This window comes from Strix uralensis, chromosome 1 (genome assembly GCF_047716275.1).
Source record: "Strix uralensis isolate ZFMK-TIS-50842 chromosome 1, bStrUra1, whole genome shotgun sequence".
In the NCBI taxonomy this organism is placed as follows: Eukaryota; Metazoa; Chordata; class Aves; order Strigiformes; family Strigidae; genus Strix; species Strix uralensis.
The window spans coordinates 60,135,598-60,157,162 of record NC_133972.1 but is presented as its reverse complement, the minus strand read 5'-3'; the positions used below and the strand labels follow the sequence as shown (position 1 = coordinate 60,157,162).

Below are 21,565 nucleotides of genomic sequence, written 5' to 3'. Positions count from 1 at the left end.
GTATTTATTGAGCACAAGCTTCAGAGAGGAGAGAGCTGTTTTATCAAGGTCTAGCACTGGAAGTAGTGGCATGTTACCAGGCATCACTTGGCATTTATAAACTTTATTATAAACTGTCAACAAAGAGGACAACCTAACTGAAAATAGAAAGGACAAAGTCAGGTCTTAGCATTCCTCTTCACCATCTTCAGCAACCACACTTACTGAAATCCACTTCAGGCAATTTTAATCAGTCTTCTGAACAAGGCAGAGATCATTTCACCAAGAAAGCTTCCTCTAAAGACGTACGCAACTATATAGATGTTGGACTAGAGATAGCTTCCATCTGTCCAGCTGTAAACATGGCCAAAGTAACCTGAGGTCTGAGTGTCCTTGTCACTGTAGACCTGACAGTAGGAATGTGCTTAAACTCTGGTCCTTCTTTCAAGAAATTGCCTGTTTACATGGTCATGGGAAGAAGGGTCTTTTATATCCTCACATACATGAGAAACACAGGCCCCACTGGCACAGAAAGGGAAACGCTGCAAATCATGTAAATTTGTGCAAAACTTGTTTACATTTAAGACTTCTGGCACTTGCTGCATGTGAACCAGCAGGAAGACAGTGTTTATACAAAGAGCAGGAAAGGAGAATCCTGTTGCTGGACAAGAATCATTGGCAAGCACCAGGCAACTATTCCCTTTGGGTCTTTTATATGAGGTGTCCTGCAATGTTAAGGTGTTGCAATCCTTCGTGACACACTAAAAACAATGCACTGCACTAATTTTGAAATATTCCAAATTCTCAAAAAGCTTAGGTTACAGGAAAACACTAATCTCAGTGGATTTCTATTAGTCATCCACTGCAAGATGCCTGGATGTTTTAGAACAAACTGTACAGACAATGTGGAAGGAAGACAAAAAGGGAAAAGTCACAAGCCAGAACTGAAGTTCAAGATGGGTAATAAAACTTGTCTAGGCTAAACCTCACCAAACCTGTCACTCCTTTCCATAAAACATTAAATCTCTCTATAGAGCATTACATGTCTCAAACAAATTTCATGTGATAAGATACTCCACACTGAGAGTAGTGGAGAAACTGAATTTCAAAATTCAACTATTTTTCACTTCTGTGGAACAATAAATTATTTTGTTAATCCTTGTTTCGCACATCATGTCCTTCCCTCCCACTGTTTGAACCCTTCTGTCAGCACGAGAAGTCTGGCTTTATTTAAAGCTCAAAGGCAATAGCCTGTGTGGAGGAGATGGGATAGTACATGCCACTGTTTCTTTCTCACAGCATCTTTGCTCCTAACTTGCAGGACAGAACAACATTTTAATGGTGTAATACTGAATCTATAAACAGCATTGCCTCTCAAGTTTTCTATTTTGCCACAGACAACTACATTACTACTTCACTATTATCTGTCAGGTTGCACATGTCCAAATCATATTAGCTATTCATCTGATTTTAAAAAAGGACATTTAAAGACCCACTAGTAGCCTCAAACCAAACTTTGGTACCAGCACTGTAATATGGACTGGGGAAGCATATCCTGTAAATACAGTATGTGGTCATTTCACAGGGGTTCACAAATTACTGGAGGTTTAAGACCCCATCCAAGTTGCGCAGGGATCGCATGGGCTGAGACAACACCAGCTACTCCAGGTGGCTCAGGGGAATAGCACTACTCCAGGCCCCTCCCTCCTCTCCTGGAGACCCTCACACACTACATATGTTTCCCAGTTTTGACAGATGTGTCTAGATGTAGTGTGGTGGGATGGTTTGAAATCAACTTTCATTCTCTGCAGTGGTCTTGGGAATTACTGGTTTGTCATCTACAATCATCTAGGAAGTCTGTAATCACTCACCCTTAGTAAAGCCAAGTTCTGTACCACCTGACATGTATTAATTCATTTTTGGTAAGAAATGAAATGCTGTGCCAGGCTGGCACCTCATGTAGCCTATGCAGACAGAATTATTAGTGATCCTCTGCAAACCTGGTTGGATTCTGGACATACCTCTTCTTCTCTTCACCTGCTTTCCCCATTGTCACACCTCCCCCAGATGGTCCAGCCTCAAAACCAACAACCATTGTTTTATTTAGGGAAAATGCTTTGATTTTGCCAAGCCTATGCTTTTCAAATTGGAAATGAGGATGATGAGCAGTATTAAATACTACTCTTTGGTATAGGAATGATCAGTATTGAAATAGATTTGCAGTGCCAGCTCACCCACCACATACATATATGTGGTGGAAAAATAAATGAGAAATGTGTAAGGCGCATTGCCTGATACAAAAGCAATCTATATTTTGACAACTGACAATGATTATTCTCTTTTCCTTTCTGCTTCAGTGAACATTAAATATAACAGCTGAGTATTAATGGGAAAAGAAACAGAAAGGTCACGTTCAGCCACAGCGCAAGCAGGTGCAGCTGAAATACCCATGTGCCATTTTCCATACTGCAGTCTGTCAGAGTAACAGTCTGAGCTTCTTACCCTGCAGTTGAGTAGAGTGTAAAGCACATGGTCAGGAGTGGTCTGAGCTCTCCACTGCAACACTTCTGAGAGGAAGAGGAACTAAAATAAAGTAGAATGACAGTCATGACACTAAATAACTTTTTGGCTTTAGAAAGCAAATAACTATTTTTTCTAGTTTAGCTATGTCTTTCTTATTTATATGCTACATTTTGCATGAATACCCAGAAGCACTAAACATGAATTAATTCTCTTGTCATCACACATATTTATAGCAAGGTGCTTTTGCATGGTAGCAGTGTCCTCTGGAAGTGAAGCCACTGTTGTAATTATGGTATATTACTACACATACTTTCAAAGCAATAAAACAGTTCTTACTGATCTCTCTGAATTTAAGCCCAGTTTTAATTCTTTAGCTTCCTCTCTTTTTCCTACTATAAAGATATAAATATTTATACAGCCTAGAATTTACTAATTTAATTACCCACATAAGCCCCCAAAAGAGCTGAATTTCAAGTTAATATTACAGGATTAAAATAACAACAAATACAGTCAGGACCATATATGCAAACAAAATTCCCTGGACTCCACTTGACTAGGGAAAAAAGATATAATAGAGGGTGATTTCTGGTAGAAGCCCCATTAACACTTTCAACCATGTTTGTTCTGTCGTCTCATGTAAACATGTAAAAAAAATCCATACAAATGAAATGCAGTAATCCCCCCTCATGTTTATTTATATTTATCTGTAAAGGGTGTTCTGAAATACTTCAGTGTGAATTAAAAAAGCCATCAACAAATTCTGCAGTAATAATAATACAATTTATGTACTGCTAAGTGTCCTGAAGCTAACTAGCTAAATATAAGCTGTATCAGAAAAGTTTAGCTTACCTTTCTGGCTTGGTCATTATCTTCTATTTGCCCCAAATCTCTACCACTGGCCTGTGCAATTCTTTTTCCAGAGACCAAGTTCCCCACCATCACAGAGGCAGGGCCAATTTCTAGAATAAAGCAGAAATGTGCTAAGGGCAATAAAAATCCTTTGCTTGTGGAATGAAAATGATTTTTATTTCTTTTGCATTACATGTTATTTTCCTCATTGCTATCCACAACACCAAACCTTGAGCACACTTCTGTTGATACAAACTTTGGTTGATGGGCCAGAAGTAGCTGGAAGGTATGTAGGCCTGGATTCATCCTCTCTAAACTTATCTAACTGAGGAGCCCATTTAGCACAGGGTCTCTACAGCCAGAGACACATCTTGTCTGCCTTGATATGACGAATCTTTGGAAAATCCAGCTCCTAAATTAGGCATGTCCATTCAAGTGCTTAAAACCAGATGAGACGTATCCAGGCTTCAGGGACAATGTTTGTATTTCTCTCTTCTGTTCCCTGGTCTAAGTTTCATCTGTATTAGCAATTCTGTAACGCTATAGACATGAAGTGACACGGATTAGGAAGGCAGATGGTGCCTATGATAGAATATATGCAAGCCCTTTAGCACAAGATAGAGACTGAAGAAAAATAACCTAACTCTAGAAGAAAGGAAGATGTCACAGCTGACACTTCTCCATAAGGTGGATTTCACTGATGTTTTGTGGCTACCATTAGGGACAAATACCTGTCTCACAGATACCATTTATGCCCATGTTAACATTTGTTTTCTGCTTCTCCAGCATGCATTACTGATCAACTGCAATTGATAACAGGCTTTACTTCTAGTCTATGATGTCCCAGCTTTGTCTCAGTGATGGTATGTGGTACAAGTGTCAAAATACAAAATGCGTAACCCGATAATGTGCAATAAACAACATCTACAGACTACTCTGCTTTAAAAATATGAAAACAATATTCTCTGTGTATGTTACAACTACGCAAAATGGGAGAATGTGATGCTACCGGTTTGGTTTCTGCATTCCTGCCATTGCTTTTACCATAGTGATATATAATGTGTACATAATGTATCTTTAAGTATCTCCACTGCACTAACCCTAATTCAGGGATTACTTGCAAAGCAGCAACAAGGAAATACCAAAGTGAGCACTGCAGTTAAAGGCTTCATTGCTTTTGTTAATTTAGTACAAGTCACTGTTAACCTCTGACATTCCCAGTATTCGCACACTGAGATTACGGTTTTGATTTCTGAAACATTTGGCTGAAGGTTTTAAACAAAGAAATAAGATGATGGTTTTGGCAAACTTGCACTGAATTCATGATGGATAGTCCCCATATTCAAGATCCAGAGGGTAAAACCACTTCCCATTCCAAGCTGGTTTTCAAAGTGGAAACTAACCAACACTTAAATCAGTAGCCAACTGATGTAGCTGAACTCAGGTCCTAAGCCTGAGGCTACAGATCCAGAAATCCTCGCAGTTAATCTGAGTACTAAAATCTGCAGTTGCATTCAAAGTTAGAAATTTGCTAAAACTTGCTTTGTCATTGGGCATGAGTAACCCGTAACTACAGCAGACTACAAGGGCTTTCTCAGTCTCTTGAGTCAGTGCCTTGCTGTACCATTGCATTCAATATTCTTCATGAAGTGTGGCAGAACTTCTGAAGAACCACCTTAAAACTAGTTAGGGTGTTCCCTCAAATATACCTGCTGTAAAAACGAATAATCCAGAGCCTCTGTATTCAGGTAAAAACCTTTAGCCTTATTCTTGGCTTTAATTTATTCATGACCAGTTTTTAAGCATTTGCTCTTCTTCCAGCGCACTGTTATTTGTGTCAACAGTCCTCTTCCTCTCTATTTCTACTTTACAAACTCAGCCTTCAAATAAGCCAGAACTTTATCTTTCTGTTTTGGTCTCAGTTCATCCTCTTTAAACATAACTGACCAGGAATTGACAAAGAAATTCAGGTGTGGTCTCAGCTGTGCCTTGTAGAGTGATAAAAATGTCCTCATCTTTACTGAACTTAGGTTTCTGGAGCATTTTCCCTTGCACTGTTTGTGAACGTACTTCTAGCTTCTGCCAAAGCCAATGATGCTCTTACACATGGAATATTTAACAGGAACAGCTGATCTAGCTGATTCTTGTTTGCATCAACAGTTACTTGACTTTGCTCCAGACAGTACCATGAACATACAGCATTAAGTTGTGGTCCTTTTGCCTTCACTTATCTTACCTGGTTGTTTCTGCCTTGGTTTAGGCAGGTTTGTTACACATGTGTGGGGACACATCAGCACATTACAAGGATGCAGAGATCCTTCCAAGAAGAGCTGTTTGGTTTCTGAAAGGTGTATTCCTCCCAGTGGTGTCTTGGGAAGTGTGTTTGCTGGTACGAGTGCTAAGCAGTAGACTCCCACTTGATGAATACTGTCTATAGCCTAAAAAAAGCAGGAAGTCGATTTTAATCAAAGGCTAATTTTTCATCATTCTAATAAGCACATGTTGCTCTGAATTACTGCATAAAACAACCCTAATAAATAACCGGCAATGGAAAGACACTTCAGCAATGTCAGTGATAAGGAGGGTTTTTTTCAGTGGGAACAGGTGAATGGAAATGTAACACTAACATGATTATACTCATTCCAGAAGATAAAAAAGCAAACAAAAACCTGGTGATAAATACACAGAATCTATTAATAAATGATACCTAGGCATCACTCTTAGGTAGACATATCCTGTTGCTAAAATGGGCTGGCCACCCATGTGAAACTGATTTTAACCTGCACACTTCTCAGAATTAAAATTCAAAGGATTCCTATCAACTTAACATCCAGTCCATCTTGTAGAGTAAAAAAATTTTCGAAGGTTGCATGTATATCACCATATACCTACTGATATATGCAGCTTATGAATTTTTAATTTTTTTCTAAGATAGCAACTGTTTCACTCCCTGATTATGATGTAAAAGATTGTCAGGCAGGAATAGGAAATGACAAGAATATAGGGGAAAATTGCAAAACTATCTACTTGAAAAAAAATCAGTTGAATGAAAACATGAAAAATAAACATCTTTGAATCTTATAGTAACCGTGTTCATTGTCTGATGAGTAAACTGCATCACTTTCAAGAAATCTGTAACGTAGAGTATCTGTGTAATTTATTTAAGTAAACATGAATATCCATGCCCTTAGATTTTAATTCCATACACATTTTAACAGGTTATTTTCCTTACATTGGTAATAAACATTGCAGTGAGTTAGAAAAACAGCTTCAGACATCCACACAGACTGAGAAACAAATTACAGACAGCATCTCTAATGTGTAGTTAAATGTTCAAAAATACAATTTACTTAACTTGCATTTTAATTTTTATCTGTGAGAAAAGTGAATGCATACATCTGTTGCTTTGAAGATACAATCTATATCCTGAGAATCAAATAATCATTTATGTACTTAAGCGTAGACCAATAAATTACTGATTACTTCTACAGACACTCTAACTAATGCTTTGCTTTTGGCTTCTGCTTGCTTTGTTTTTTATTGATTTGATTGCAAAATTTCATAAGAAAGAATAATAACGATTGCAGAATTTCATAAGAAAGAATAATAAAGCAATTACTCATTTTAGAAAGATTGCAGTTTAGTACTGGTAGATCTCACAGTACCACTGGAAGACCTCGCTGCTACAGACATCTTACCTGAAAGATCAGCAATAGGGAGATATATATGACAGCCAAAACACAGTGCCTCATGTTTCTGGCAGAAACCATCATAACCTCCTAATCATAATGTTATTTGTATTTCTGAAAGCAGTGATAAATCATGGGATCCTCACCTGACATCAGATTGAAGGAAAACTGTTACAGGGCAAGTAAACACTCTTATTCAAATGTAAAACAGTGTTGCTCCTAGAGCTGGTGAATGGAAAGCAATATCCAGCTGGGGTGGCATGAGGGGTGTTATATAACGATTCCCCAGTGACTTCCAGACTGTCTCCCTTGATAGCTACCTCTGCAGCATAATGCCTGATAAAATGCCATGGGTCATTCAAAATTGTCACTTTTCACACTTTTGAGTTTGCCACATTTCTGAAGGAGGGAATGACTTTGTTTCACAAGGATGAGCACTGACGAACTGAACCTTCAAATTTTGAAAGAGTACCAGTCAATTTTAACACTGCTGGCATTTATGCCTCCTGATGAGGTAGCTTGGTTTTTGAAATTACACTGTCTAGCCAGAAGTAAACAGAATATCTGAAATCTTTATTCCTCTGTTTCATTGAGAAAATAGATTAGAGATACCAGTATTTGCAGACTCCAGATTGCTATATTGTTCAAGCTAAGAAAACATCCCATTCTGACAAAATTCTCTGGGCAGACTAAAATCCAGTCTGCCTGGTACAGGAACCACAACCCTGACTGAAGGGTCAGATCAGTTTGCAGCAGCCTGGGAGATGAATGAGTATCTAGGATCCATGTGACTGAACTGCTGAGAGATCTGGGATCTTCACTCCCAGTGTCACTAAAATACCCTCCTCCTCCACTACTCTCAAGAAACTCTAGACAGTGACTGACCACTCCCTCCCAACCATGCCTCTGCTAAAACCCACAGATGCAGTCCAGCACAGTCCCATATGTCCAGCAGCTCTACCATCCTTCAGCCTTCTGTTGAGGAGCAGGAAGGGTTGTGGAGAGTCAGAATATGTGCAACCCACTGGAAAGAAGCTCTGCAAACCAAAGCAGCTCAACTCTAGGGAAGAGATGCAGAGACACTGCAAGGCACAGCAGAAGCAGGCAGTGTAGGGCAGGGCTGGCACAGGGCAGCACACTCAGGATGTCAGACGAGTCTCACAAATATCATCAGAAATGAGTAGCAATTTGGTAGAGTTTGTTATCATGGATGTCAATGAGAGCCATGACACAAGTGTGATACCATTATGTTGTTCATCACTAGCAGATGATTCAGATAAAACTGGTTACCATTTCCTCACATCTGTCATTAAAACTCTGATTGGGAAGGAGGCACAAAGCATCCTACATGTTCCTGGCTTCTGCCCTCCATCTCCGCTATCAGCTGAAGTGGAACCAGAAACTTCTTGTTCACATAGTAATGCACAACAGAGTTGCAGACTCCACACACAGGTAATGAAAGCAGCCACATGTATGCGTGCTTTGATATATGGCCTAAAATTCTCAGACACTGCTGTGATTTGATCATACTCAGAATAACAGGATTGACTTTTGGCAGGAGTAACTTGACACAGCACTCCCACAGTGTTCAGTACTGAATTCTACTGGCTGTGATGGTGTAAGACATGATTTCTGTAAAAGTCACAAAAATGCTCACCTGACAAAACAGGAGAAGTGTAAGTCCAGAGTTTCAACCTTTTCTTTAGGAGCTTGCTACCTGATAAAAATTATCGAAGCATGCGCAATTCAAAAGCCTTTCCTTCTACAGTGGTTGCCCTAGGTGCTACTAGGTGCTTCAAAGGCCTTCTGTGTGATGGACAAGCCAGAGGTTCTAGCTTTTCTTGGTAATAATTTAGATCTACTGTGAGTAAGAGATGTCTCTAGCTGTATGAAATGTTGCTGTCTTTTAAATCAAGAGAGAAGATAAACCTGCCTTGAGATGGATGAAAGCTTATGTGTTCAGTTTCTTCAAGGATATGGTAGACAGATTCCCTTTCTTATTCAGTACAAAGCAATAATGAATAAACATCTCTTCTCTGAATTGTGTGGGATCTTTTACTTTGGTTCTTGGGTGAAGCAAAAAAGATGTTTGCAATATATTTACCCGAGAATAGTCCTTGAGGAAGGACAGCAAGGAAGTTAGGAAATGGAAGTGGAAGTAACAGGTGACCAGCTGTAGACAGAGCTGACACCATTTCACAAGGTGGATTGGTTTTGGCTGGGATAGAGTTAATTTTCTTCATAGTGGGTAGTATAGGACTATGTTTTGGATTTTTGCTGAAAACAGTTTTATTAACTCAGGTATGTTTTCCTTATTGCTGAGCAGTGCTTACACAGAGTCAAGGCCTTTTTTGCTTCTCACTCCACCCCACCAGCGAGTAGGCTGGGGGTACAAAAGTTGGGAGGGGTCAGAACTGGGACAGCTGACCCCAGCTGACCAAAGGGATATCCCATACTGTATGGTGTCATGCTCAGCATATACAGCTGGGGGAAGAAGACGGAAGGGGGGGACATTCGGAATGATGGTGTTTGTCTTCTCAAGTCATCGTTACGTGTGATGGAGCCCTGCTTTCATGGAGATGCTGAACACCTGCCTGCTGATGGAAGTAGTGAATGAATTCCTTTTGCTTTGCTTGTGTGCACAGCTTTTGCTTTACTTAATAAACTGTCTTTATCGCAACACAGGAGTTTTCTCACTTTTACTCTTCTGATTCTCTCATCCATCCCCCTTGACAGGGGAGTGAGCGAGCAGCTGTGTGAGGCTGAGCTGCCTGCTGGGGTTAAACCATGACACAAGGTAGCAACAGATAAACTCAGTTTGACTACATCATCCATAAACCTATTGCTTTTGAGTGAGCATTGGCTCACCATGGAGATGGAGGATGACTGTTATCTAAAGTATCTAACTTTTTGTGTATGGACATTAGGGTTGAAAAAACTTTGAGTATGGTAATGATATTGCCTTAACTTGAACTGCTATATGTGAAGGAGAAAATCAGAATTTTTTTGTATTCAGTGCCAGACAAACTGTCAAACACCACCACCAAGGTGGGTTTCATCAGAGTGGTATGTGCCTTGCATGATCCACCAGACAGCTGGAATGGGATTCCTTGCAATAGGTATCCTCTATGCAGATAGATGCAGACAGGTGTCCTCTATGCACTGTACATACCTAGATCTGAGCTAATCTATCACTACCCTTCACTTCAGTGGAGAGAAATTGGCATTTTTAGGCTGTGTTTCTTTCAGTTTATTTTAGCTATCAATATGGTGCACTAGAAACATATAATTCTCTCCCACTGATTAAAAAAAAATATCTGGCAATCTAGCTTGGATATGTAGATCTACTTTTGTCACTCAAAAGAATCCAATTTTGTGCTCATTAGGTGCAAGTGCAACTGAAGGTGGACTTACAATTACTCAAAGACAAATGTCAGTTACTTTGGGGGCCCAAAAGATCAATAAAAAGAATATAAAGCAGGAAAAAATAGCTTCCAAACATACATGAAGAGCATTACCTGGAGAACTCTACTCATCCATTGAAAACTGTCTTCCTCTGTGGAATCTGGCCGTTGTTCTGCAACAATAACTATCCTTTCATCATGCAGCACGCTCACTGAAAACACTGCTATTCTATAGAAGAGAAGCAGAGAAGAGTATTTAGTGTCAGGACAGATCGAAAAACCTGTCTTCTAAGTTAATTCTCCATAACTATGATTTTGTTATTTATTACTCAGACAACCGGTGCATCAATTAGCATTTTATTTATGGGGAAAAAGCAACAAGAACAGTTTTGGATAACTTCTGGAGGAGAAATAAGGGGCTTTGTTCTAGAATCATGTAAATGTAGGCATAATGTCTACATTCTCGCAGGGTTGGAGAAGTGAACCTTCTTGGCATAAGAAAAGCACTAAATTTGGGTCACACCAAGCTTGATGTTGTTACATAACAGCCAGCATAAGCACCTTCTTTGGCCCCATCTTAGAAGAAAGTAATTGCAACATCATTTTGTGAGACATCTGCCATGGGATCAAGTGTGAGCACATGTCTGAGAGCATTAGGCTCTTCAGAAGTTTTACATGTCTCCTGCTCAGTTTCAGCACATTAGGAAGGTCACAGAAGGAACCGCTGTCATGTTCAAGAACCTCAGTATTAGGCATATTGGAAATGTTCAACTCAGACAGAAGGGATCCTGTCAGATCAGGAATTAACACCTTCAGAATTAACCAGATGTTCAAACTGGAAATTTTAATAATCAGTTTTGGACCTTGGTATCTAAAGTCTGCCTCAAGACTGTTTTAGGCTTCCCTCTGCTGTCTTCCAGTTCTAGCAATATGAACAGCAATGGAGGAAAACCATAGTGCAGATTAGGCACTGCCTTCTGAAAGCATTCTGGATCACTTACTCCTGGCCTATGCAAAATAAAGATTTCTACATAATATAAGAAAAGAAAGGACCAAACCTTCCCCTGTAGACAAATTTCATTGGTTCCACGGCCAGTGCTGTTGCTACAATGTCATCAGCATTATGTCTCCTTCCACTGACAACCATCAAACCATCCATTTTGCCAATAACAAAGACAAGTCCACCTGGTCCTATAAAACCTAGTAGTCCAGTCCTTATAAAAGGATATTCAGTGATAGGGCCACCAGAACTGGTCATAGGAAACACCTGCAAGACAGAGAAACACAAGTCTTCAATTCTATACACAGAGATCAAGCTGCAAAATATTTCAGGCATGCTCTCTGAGATGGCTCTTCTGGAATGAAGCAACTAGATTGCTGGTGATGCTCTTTACTCTTCACTGACCATAAAGGGAGTGTCAGGAAACTCCTAAATTAGTGTGTGTAATTTTCAGTACCTGAGTTCCAGCAAGTTCAGTCCCACTCTGTTTACCATACACATTTTCCCTAACCACGGCTCTGCGAATTATTTATGACGTTAAAAAATATAAAAATCAACATAAACAGTATTGAATAAAGAAAAAAAGCTGTGCAGAGGGCAGCTAACCTGAGGTGCTATGTATAGGTTACTGAGAGATTAAATCATAAACGTTACAGTAGAGGTTCTTTTCAGTACCTCATGCTTATTTCCAGCACAGTACAGAGAAATAAGCAGGCTAGAAGTGAAGCTATTTTAAGGTACTGTACACTAATGACTCTTGCAGCTGACCACATTTTTATCTAAGGTCAATTAAGTCCTCACAATATCAGTGATAATGCCTCTGTAGCATGTGTAGAAGTGAAAATACAGCCCCACACAGAGCCTCTCTAAATGTCTCAACACTAGATGCATACGTGACTTCCACAGGATAGATTTCTACCACTTTTTCTATCCTAACTAGCGCAGTGTTATCATTCTGGCACATGAGCTACTTTGAGCTGCATTCTGACACAACCACACTTTCCTGTTGTTGCTTAAAAAGAAATAGTCTAAAGGCAAATTATTTAAGCCAATGGCAAGTGGAAGACCATGGCTATACAGTGTCCTTCAAGGCTCATCTAAAAAGAAAGGTCAGATTCTGCTGCCAGATACCCATGGGTGACTCTTATTGAACGGATTTGATGCTTATACATCCTCAGCCATAATTCATTTCAGGAACACAAAACTCTTCGACTCTCTAATACGTGAAACACAAATTACACAGTAAAACAGAAAAGAGGCCCACTTGGAGAGGGCTCCTAAGAACATGCTTAACTTTAAAAATGAGTGGTCCTGCTCACTCAATGGCAATTTATTTGCTTACCATTAGGAATAAGTCTAAATCAGCCTAAATGTGCTGCTAAACTGCAGACTCAGTTATAAAATATGAATGATTTTACAATTACAGTAAGTACCTTTCTACCCTGAAATAAGTCAAATCTGGGCTTATCATTCACACTGGGTACTGCCAATTGTACTTGTAGCACAGTAATCAGCTATCAACAAATTTCAGATCACAATAGCATAGTATGATTCATAGCTTCAATAGCAGGATGGAGAACCGTATCCACTAGTCTCCATTAATTATTTAATGTATAGCCTTTACAGCATTCAGCATTCATTTTTCAGGAGATATTAGTCATGTTTGGTCTATTGAAAATGGTAATATCAGTGAATTTGTTACGGGAAATGTAACTGTATTTTTCTTAAATTTTTTCTCAAACATTAAAAAAGGATCAGAACTTAATAAAAATCTCAGCTCAAATTTTTTCAGTATTTCTCTGATTTGTTCAGCCTTTCATACTGGCTTCAGCAGAAGTTAATGCTAACAAGTGAGCAGGTACAACAGAGCTACTGATACAGCTGTCTGCACTGGAGCAGAAACCTACTGATAAAGAGATTTCACAAAGCAAAAAGACTTTCACCTAAGGCAATTCAAACAAAAGCAAGTAGAGATTAATTAGGAAAAGGTATCTTTGCTATTCAGGTACCTCTTGATGATTACATTTGTCATGATGCTGCATAAATGCAAGCCTTTAATGCTGGCTGCATTGTGGAAATGTTGTAAACAGCTTTTTAAAGATAACCATCAGCTTTCTTACTGTTTGCAACAATCAACTTCTGCATGTAGCTAGCTCACAGACTTGCACAGTATTACCTTTTGAACTTTGTCTTTCTTCCTGCTTTCCTTCTGATTGTTTCAGCCCCTGGTATCTTCTTTCAAAATTAAAGTAAAAGCTCTTCAGAGCCAAAACTAAACCCACATGAAGATCTACTATTGCACTTAATGAAATGGGCTTCAGTGAAGATTATCTGGCCAGAGTACAGGTCCCAAGCCACAAGCATTGATTATTACTGCTATTCTGATATTATTATTATCAATATTTTATGTTAAATATTATCTTGAAATAGAAAAGCTTAAAAAAGAAGGATTTTATATAGCATTTCTTGGTCAGCTTACCTCAAAAGTATTTTTGGTCATGCCCGAGAGTCCATAATAGGATGTACCCGTTGCAATAGCACATACACAAAGTTCTCCTATTTCATCTGTTTTACAGAGCTGAGGAATTCCATCTGGCTTCACTGAACACATTATAGCTAGAGGGAGAGCAAAGGACTTTAAAAAATCCTATAAAATGAACTACAGAATAACATAAATGCTGTGGGAAAGACATTGTGGTGGAGTTGGCATAAACAAATAAATTATATGTAGACTAAAGTCTAACAATCGGTTTCTCAAACATTAAGGTGTTCAACTTTATCAAATATTATTTGTAATATAAATAATATTTATACAAAGAATGCAAAGATCTTTATGTAGACTCAGTCTTTACACTGGTAACAAAATCTAATTTGCCTTGCTCTCTAAAATTTCAGCTGATCCGTAATATTGCTGTGTAATGTGATTGTGTTCCCAGTTTTGCATACTGAAGACCAAATTTGCTACAGTCAGTGCAAAATGAAATACCCTAATGGAGTTCTTGATAATAATTACACTGCCAGGGAGGCAGGCAACCAGGAAATCCACCTCTCACAAAGTAGCAAGTAACACCTTATGAAAGATCAAGATATTCTAGCAGACTAGTACAGTTGTTTCACTAAGAATTTATCAGAGCGGACTCCCTCTCACCGGTCTTACAGGACTGCAGAGACAGCAGGAGCTAAACGGGAGGGATTAGAAAGCAGTGGTCTGAGGAGAAGCACTATTTTATGTGTCAGCCATGTGAATAAGAATCAGGTATGCTGCTTTAGCTATAATCCCTAGAGTTGGAGTCCAGCATGTGTAGATTTTGCAGTTGGAAAGAGAATATGATGAACAAGGGACACCAGAAATGAATCAGCATGTCTTTTAAGTGCAAGTGTAAAGAATCTTGAATGACCTTTCTCTCACTCTGAGGATAAACAGGAGCGTACTTTTATTAAAACGATCAGAATGTAGTATGAAGTGCAAGATGGCACATCTATAATATCTTATATGATAACTATTAGACAACAACCAATCTTATCTTCCTTTATTTTAAGCTGTTCAAAAAAATTTTTAAAATGCATCATTATGTTTTATTCCTTTGGTGCATAAAAGACATTCTCTTATGAAAAACTACAGTATTATCCTTTTCTAGTCTCTATAACATCTCATTTAAAATCTAGCTCTCTTACGAAAAATCTTATCTTCATCTTTAGAAGCACTGGTTTCAGTTTGAATTTATCAACATGAACTGTTGAGACATACCCTCTCTTTCTAATAACTGGGTGATACCACAGCATCTTTGGAAAAACTTTCTGCAAGCCCTCAGATAGCAATTTTGTTGATCCTTAGCATAGGTTATGAAAAATTTCACTATCAACTCTCATCTGAGTCAGGCTTATGAATATTTATAGCTTCCAGACATCGAAATCCAACCTTCTTATTTTCTGTACTGGTATCTCACAGTTAAGGAACAGATGTTCTGATGTGGTGACAAGCTGTTTAAAGTACACCACTAATGCGAGTCAAGACAGCCACTGAGGTAAACAGAGAAAAGAAAAATTGAGATTTCCAAACCGTGAAGTTTTACAAGGTAATGGACTAAAATGCTTTCAAGTACACATGTTCTAATTCCAAAGCTTGTTGTCTAACAGCAAAGTATGCCCACCTATGACTTTCTAATTACTAATTACTTAAATTGATGAATCATAGTAAGTTTCAAACAAAGTTACTTACCTCCTGGCATCACTAAGCCAACATCCTGGACGGTCAGAACGGAAAGCTTTTCTTCAGAGTCCACTCGAATCACTCCGTAGGTGAGACCATGCATGGACAGAACTCCTCTGCCTGGTGGCTGATTGCTGTCATCTGTTGGCCTGCAACCATGGGTTATAAGTCAGTGCACCATCAGGACGACGTAAACATTTACTTATTCCTGATGGACTACTACTGCAAATACTCCTCTATTTGAGTTTAAAATTTCACCTTCTTTTTTCCCCTACTAGACCTGACAGAATCCTGTTTTTCAGTCATTACTGAGTAATTATGTCTGTCACCTCTCCCATTCAGTAGCCACCTACATATATGGGGCTGCAGAGATGAAAGTAACACCTAATATTTACCCAAACCAGCTTGTATTTAATTTTCACGTAGATTTATAAAGATTGTTTGATTACACAAGTAAAGGCCTTTTGCCTTGTTGTAAAAATACTGAAATGCAATGCAGATGATCAGTAAATAACTTGATAAACTCTCTATATGTTATGTACTTTGGGGCAACCTAGGAAACCAAACTCACCTGTCAGACTAAAAGCCTAACTCTAGCACACTGGCATCAAAGCCAAGATTAGAATACAAGCATGCTGTGTTTAAATCACAGATATGACTTCCCACTCCCAATACTTAAGCATTTAAAATTACTAAACAGAAGAAATTAGGTTGTAATAGATTCACTGTCAAGTATCTGTGGAAGCTGCAAGGACTTTACCATCTTTATTTTAGTACATGTAATTGAATTCTTCCTATTCTAATTTACCCCATGAAAGTTAAAACAAATTACACCTTCATCAGTCATGGTCAAAATGTTGTGGATGCAGCCTCTTTGTAACACCTCAGTTTGCTCAGATTCACTGCCAACACGCTGTACAATTCCACAGCATCAGCACAGGCTGTCTGTCAACTTGTTTTAATATAAAACCACCTGCTGTATCAGTGGAGACGATTATATGTATGTAGAGTGTGGCTTGAAGGGAATATGTAAAGGCTTTTCAAGTCTGAAAAGATTCTTATACTGTCCTGCATTTTAAAATGCAAAACTGGAAGCTAATGTGATGCTGATTTAATTGTGGATAATGCATCCATGCAGAGCAGCCAGACTTCAGCTATTTTCAAGATGGATAAACCAGACAATATTCAGTTCAAGATTCTGCATTTTTCCTAAATAGTCCATCATAACACAATTATTTTTTAACAGCTTATGTCCTTTTATATGACATTTCTCCTCTACTGCGCTTGAAATACTAGATGGGCCTTAGCCAATCAAGTTCATGTAAGCCTTGCAGTGATCGCCACTATAAATTTCAATTAATAGGTTTTACGAGGCATATTTCTCAAGTGACATTGTCAACAAAGAAGGATGTGGGCACACTTGAAAAGCCATTAGAGCATAACAAATAGTGCTAGTAAACAAGCAGCTGTGATAAATAACATTCCCATCATGTAAAAGGAACTTTCAGTGACATTATTGATCAACTTCCTCTCATCCTTGCTCCCCAAAACACACATTTTACCGCTCATGAGAAGAAAGGTCTTCTGCAGGCAGACACAGCTTCTCACAACCTTCTACAAGTAGAGGCCATCTAGACTTTACTTATCACATTCAAAGACTGCTAAAAAGAAAAGTGGGAGCAGCTTTGAAAGGCACTGGCTGTCTAACGGATGGGGGTGCCAGGCCCGGAAGCTGGAGGCACGAGGCTTGCTAAGATCATGTTGGGGGACTTGTCAATAGAGCTACACTTGCTGTGGCCTGGGTTGAGATAACAGTTTTGCCTGGGTTATAAAGAAGCGCCGTGCAATGGAAGCAGGTGTGTGGAAGGAAAGAGTTGGTGCTGAGGACGTGGGGTCCACAGGACAGGCATTTCAGAGTTGCTATTTCAGAGCACTTCGAGTATCCTGGTAGTCTGAGGTGGATCCTTGAATGAAACACCAGTTAACTGTGCTTGAGTCTCCTCTTGCAGGCAACGAGTTATCTGACTCTGAAAGGGAATGCCGTCAGAGGACCAGGATGGAGGAGTGAGGTGGGGAGCCAAGCACTTGACAGCACCTATGCATTGTTTCAGAAAGTATCTTGTCAGCACAACTCTGTAATATATATATATGGTATCTTACTTTGTCCTGTCCGTGATATCCACACTGGAACACCCCTAAAACAAATATCTCTGCCACTCAGAAAGAGAAAAATCACTTGGAAAGAAGATGAGATATAAATCATAGAATCATAGAACCACAGAATGCTTTGGGTTGGAAGGTACCTTAAAAGTCATGTAGTCCTACCTGCCCTGTAATGAGCAGGGACATCTTCAACTACATCAGGTTGCTCAGAGCCCTGTCCAACCTGACCTTGAATGTTGCCAGGAATGGGGCATCTACCACCTCTCTGGGCAACCTGCCCCACCACCCTCATTGTAAAAAATTTCTTCCTTACATCTAGTCTCAATCTACCATCTTTTAGTTAAAAATCATTATCCCTTGTCCTGTTACAACAAGCATGGCTAAAAAGTCTGTCCCCATCTCTCTTATAAGCCCCCTTTAAGTACTGAAAGGCCACAATAAGGTCTCCCCAGAGCCTTCTCTTCTCCAGGCTGAACAACCCCAACGCTCAGCCTTTCTTCATAGGAAAGGTGTTCCATCCCTCTGATCATTTTTGTAGCCCTCCTCTGGACATGCTCTAACAGTCCATGTCTTTCCTGTGCCAAGAACTCCAGAGCTGGACACAGTACTGCAGGTGGGGTCTCATCAGAGCGGAGGGGCAGATTCACCTTCCCTGACCTGCTGGCCACACTTCTTTTGATGCAGCCCAGGATACAGTTTGCCTTCTGGGCTGCAAGTGCACATTGCTGGGTCATGTCCAGGTTTTCATTCACCAGTACCTCAAGTCCTTTTCCGCAGGGTGGCTCTCTCAATCGCTTCATCCCCCAGTCTGTATTGATACCGGAGGTTGTCCTGACCCAAGGGCAGGACTTTGCACTTGGCCTTGTTGAACCTCATAAGGTTCACACGGGCCTGCTTCTCAAGCCTGTCAAGGTCCCTCTGGATGGCATCCTATCCCTCCGGCATGTCAACTGCACCACGCAGCTTGGTGTCATCTGCAAACTTGCTGAGGGTGCACTCAGTCCCACTGTCCAAGTCATTGATGAAGATATTAAACAGTACTGGTCCCAGTACTGACCCCCGAGGAACACCACTTGTCTCCCATCTGGTCATCGAGCCGTTGACCACTACCCTCTCGATGCAACTATCCAACCAATTCCTCATCCACCAAACAGTCCATCCATCAAATCCATATCTCTCCAATTTAGGGAGAAGGATGTTGTAAGGGACCATAACAAAGGCCTTACAAAAGTCCAGATAGACAACATCCATAGCTCTTCCCATGTCCACTGATGTAGTCACTCCATCATAGAAGGCCACTAGGTTGGTCAGGCAGGACTTGCCTTGGTGAAGCCATGTTGGCTGTCTTGAACATATTTATTATTAATTTTAAAGTTAACATTTTTCTTTACACATTCAATATTTCTAATATTGAATTTGTAATTCTGTAAGACTGCTTGCTAGACAAAAATAAATCCTTTGATTAAGGTAGGAACAGCTAAACAAGGTATAATACCACCTACTTTATATGCTAAGTAAATTTAGCTTAAACCACCAGACAAACCAACCCCTGTAGCTTCCTCAACCATGAAAGAGGGACAATGTGCATATACTTTAAAGCTGCTTTGTTCACACTGAGTGGCTGTAGAGTATTCTGAAAACTACCATTTAGAGATGCAATCTATTTTACCACTATTTTTACCAGTCATTTAAATGGGGACAGACCTGTACTTAAACTTCTGCACCCCCTTAAGCAAGTGGGTTCAGACTAATATGCAATTGACCAAAGGAGAATATCATAAAGAATTTTTTGCATGACACATTCCTGATTCAGCTTTAAGGCTAAAGTACCTATTAGTCTATTACTGACTGACTGATTTTTTCTAAACTATAAGGGTATTTCAACTAAGAACTGCTTTTGTTACTCTTCCTTGCAGGAAGATCAGTAAAAATACACCATAGATTTTGAGAGTCGGAGCATTAACAGGGAGCTCTCTGGATCTGTGCTCTGCAGGGAGTCATTTTAATGCATACTTCAGCTGTAACTCTTTGGAACTTGTATGATAATGACTTTACTGTCAGTGGAGATGGCTTGAATAAAATGAAAAATACTAAAGCTCCTAAGTTCAGCTGGTATTATCCTCCCATTAAACAGACTTCAAAAAAAGGAGATACGTGTTCAATAACATTCACTGTAGTAAGAACTGCTATGTAATTATACAGCGAGGCATTGAAGATAAAAATGATTTTTTTTGAATTATCCACTATTTCATGTGCTAATAAATTTTTTTATGTAAGCTCTCTATGCTAGTTAATTTGAAAATTAATCTGCAGTGCTTCAGGTGGCTATAAGCACAGAGTTTAAGTCTAGAAAGGGCACGCCAGCCATCGTATGTTGAGATGCAGTGAGTTGTCCCACTTCATAACCTGCAATCTGGGGCAGGTTTCGAGGGCTAGCACAGGAAATGAAAACCTTCTCCTGTTAATCAGTGCTCAGCACAAGCGACTTCTGCTGCCCTTCGACTTCCTCTCTGCACTTACAAGCAAGAGCTCACTCCAAGGGAGTGAAGGTTTGCACAGCCTATGGCAGGGAAACCCATTGCAAGGGAAAAAAACCCCATACTTCTTGGTATAAAGCTGAGAACAGGCTGGTGGAGCTGAATGAAGGGCTCTCTGAGATCCTGTAGTTCACAGAAAGACAACTAACCTGGACAGGATAAGGCCCTGATGAATAGCTTTCAGATGTTTTAAGTTAATAATGAGGTGGCTGAAAGTCAACCACACTCTTGGCCTCATGTTTTTCTTCCTGTGATGTTTTGTTGGAAAGCTACTTGAAAATCTAGTTAAATTTCACTTGGATAGTGTATTTTAAACTTTGTGGCAGGAAGTATTTTACTTAATGCTATTACAGTGCTTTACAGTTTTATACTGCATGTTTTTACATGTGAAACAATTATAAATGGCTGCAGAAATCTGAACTTAAAAACAAAGTGCCTACTGTTCAATGTACAACTTCTGGAAAACTGCCAAAACAGACAACAGTTATGCCATTTACTGGGTGCTACAAGACTCACGACAAGTGACTGCTGCATAATGACATTCATGTACATAAGGCTTAATAGTTTTATTAGAATTTATCCATTTTATTTCTAGGCACAAATCCCCCAGACTCAAAGGGCATTTCCAGATGTTTACTGAGAGTCTATGAATGGTTAAAAAGCACCACTCAGCCAAAACCAACCTGCGGAATGTCATAATTCTTTAAAGCACGATTTTCCTTGATAGCAATTCCACTTAAATCCCCACATTTTAATTAATTTTATGCTTATGGTGGCATTTTTCCACTTCTTTTTACAGAATTAGCTTTTGCATTTCAGTCTATTTAATTTAAAATTAGATAAAATTACAGAAATGGGAAATATAAAGCACTCCAAATTTAAATTATTACTCCACAAATTCATCTTGTATGTCTTCTTTGGACATAAACATAATTGAAAATAAAAATGTCATTCAGAAGTTAAGTATGCAGATTCATACTTGAATCATTCTTTCATTTCTTTTCAAATATATTCTACAGTGGTTCTATTTCCACTGGTGTAACACAGTACCTTCGAATAGCCACAGTGAGAGCTTCTGGCGAACTAGCGCAGGGACAAATGACCTCCTGTCTTAGACCTTTACTTTGGAAGACATTGAGAAATGCATCACAGGAAGAAATAGACCCTGGGGTAAAAAAGAAAAAAAATCAGAGGAGAAAAATAATCTGATT

At 39.3% G+C, this 21,565-nt stretch overlaps 1 protein-coding gene across 5 annotated transcripts in view; it reads right to left on the bottom strand.

Moving 5' to 3' along the window:
• Positions 1-21,565, bottom strand: part of DIP2C (disco interacting protein 2 homolog C) — a 331,427-nt gene that overhangs the window by 59,234 nt on the left and 250,628 nt on the right. For all 5 annotated transcript variants that reach the window (XM_074868279.1, XM_074868289.1, XM_074868299.1 and 2 more), the window contains 8 exons: positions 21,405-21,519; positions 15,664-15,803; positions 13,924-14,060; positions 11,503-11,711; positions 10,559-10,673; positions 5,588-5,789; positions 3,352-3,461; positions 2,482-2,562 (listed from right to left, as the gene is read on the bottom strand). In XM_074868279.1, the coding sequence (XP_074724380.1) occupies positions 2,482-2,562; positions 3,352-3,461; positions 5,588-5,789; positions 10,559-10,673; positions 11,503-11,711; positions 13,924-14,060; positions 15,664-15,803; positions 21,405-21,519 (1,109 nt within the window). The remainder of the gene's footprint in view (positions 1-2,481; positions 2,563-3,351; positions 3,462-5,587; positions 5,790-10,558; positions 10,674-11,502; positions 11,712-13,923; positions 14,061-15,663; positions 15,804-21,404; positions 21,520-21,565) is intronic.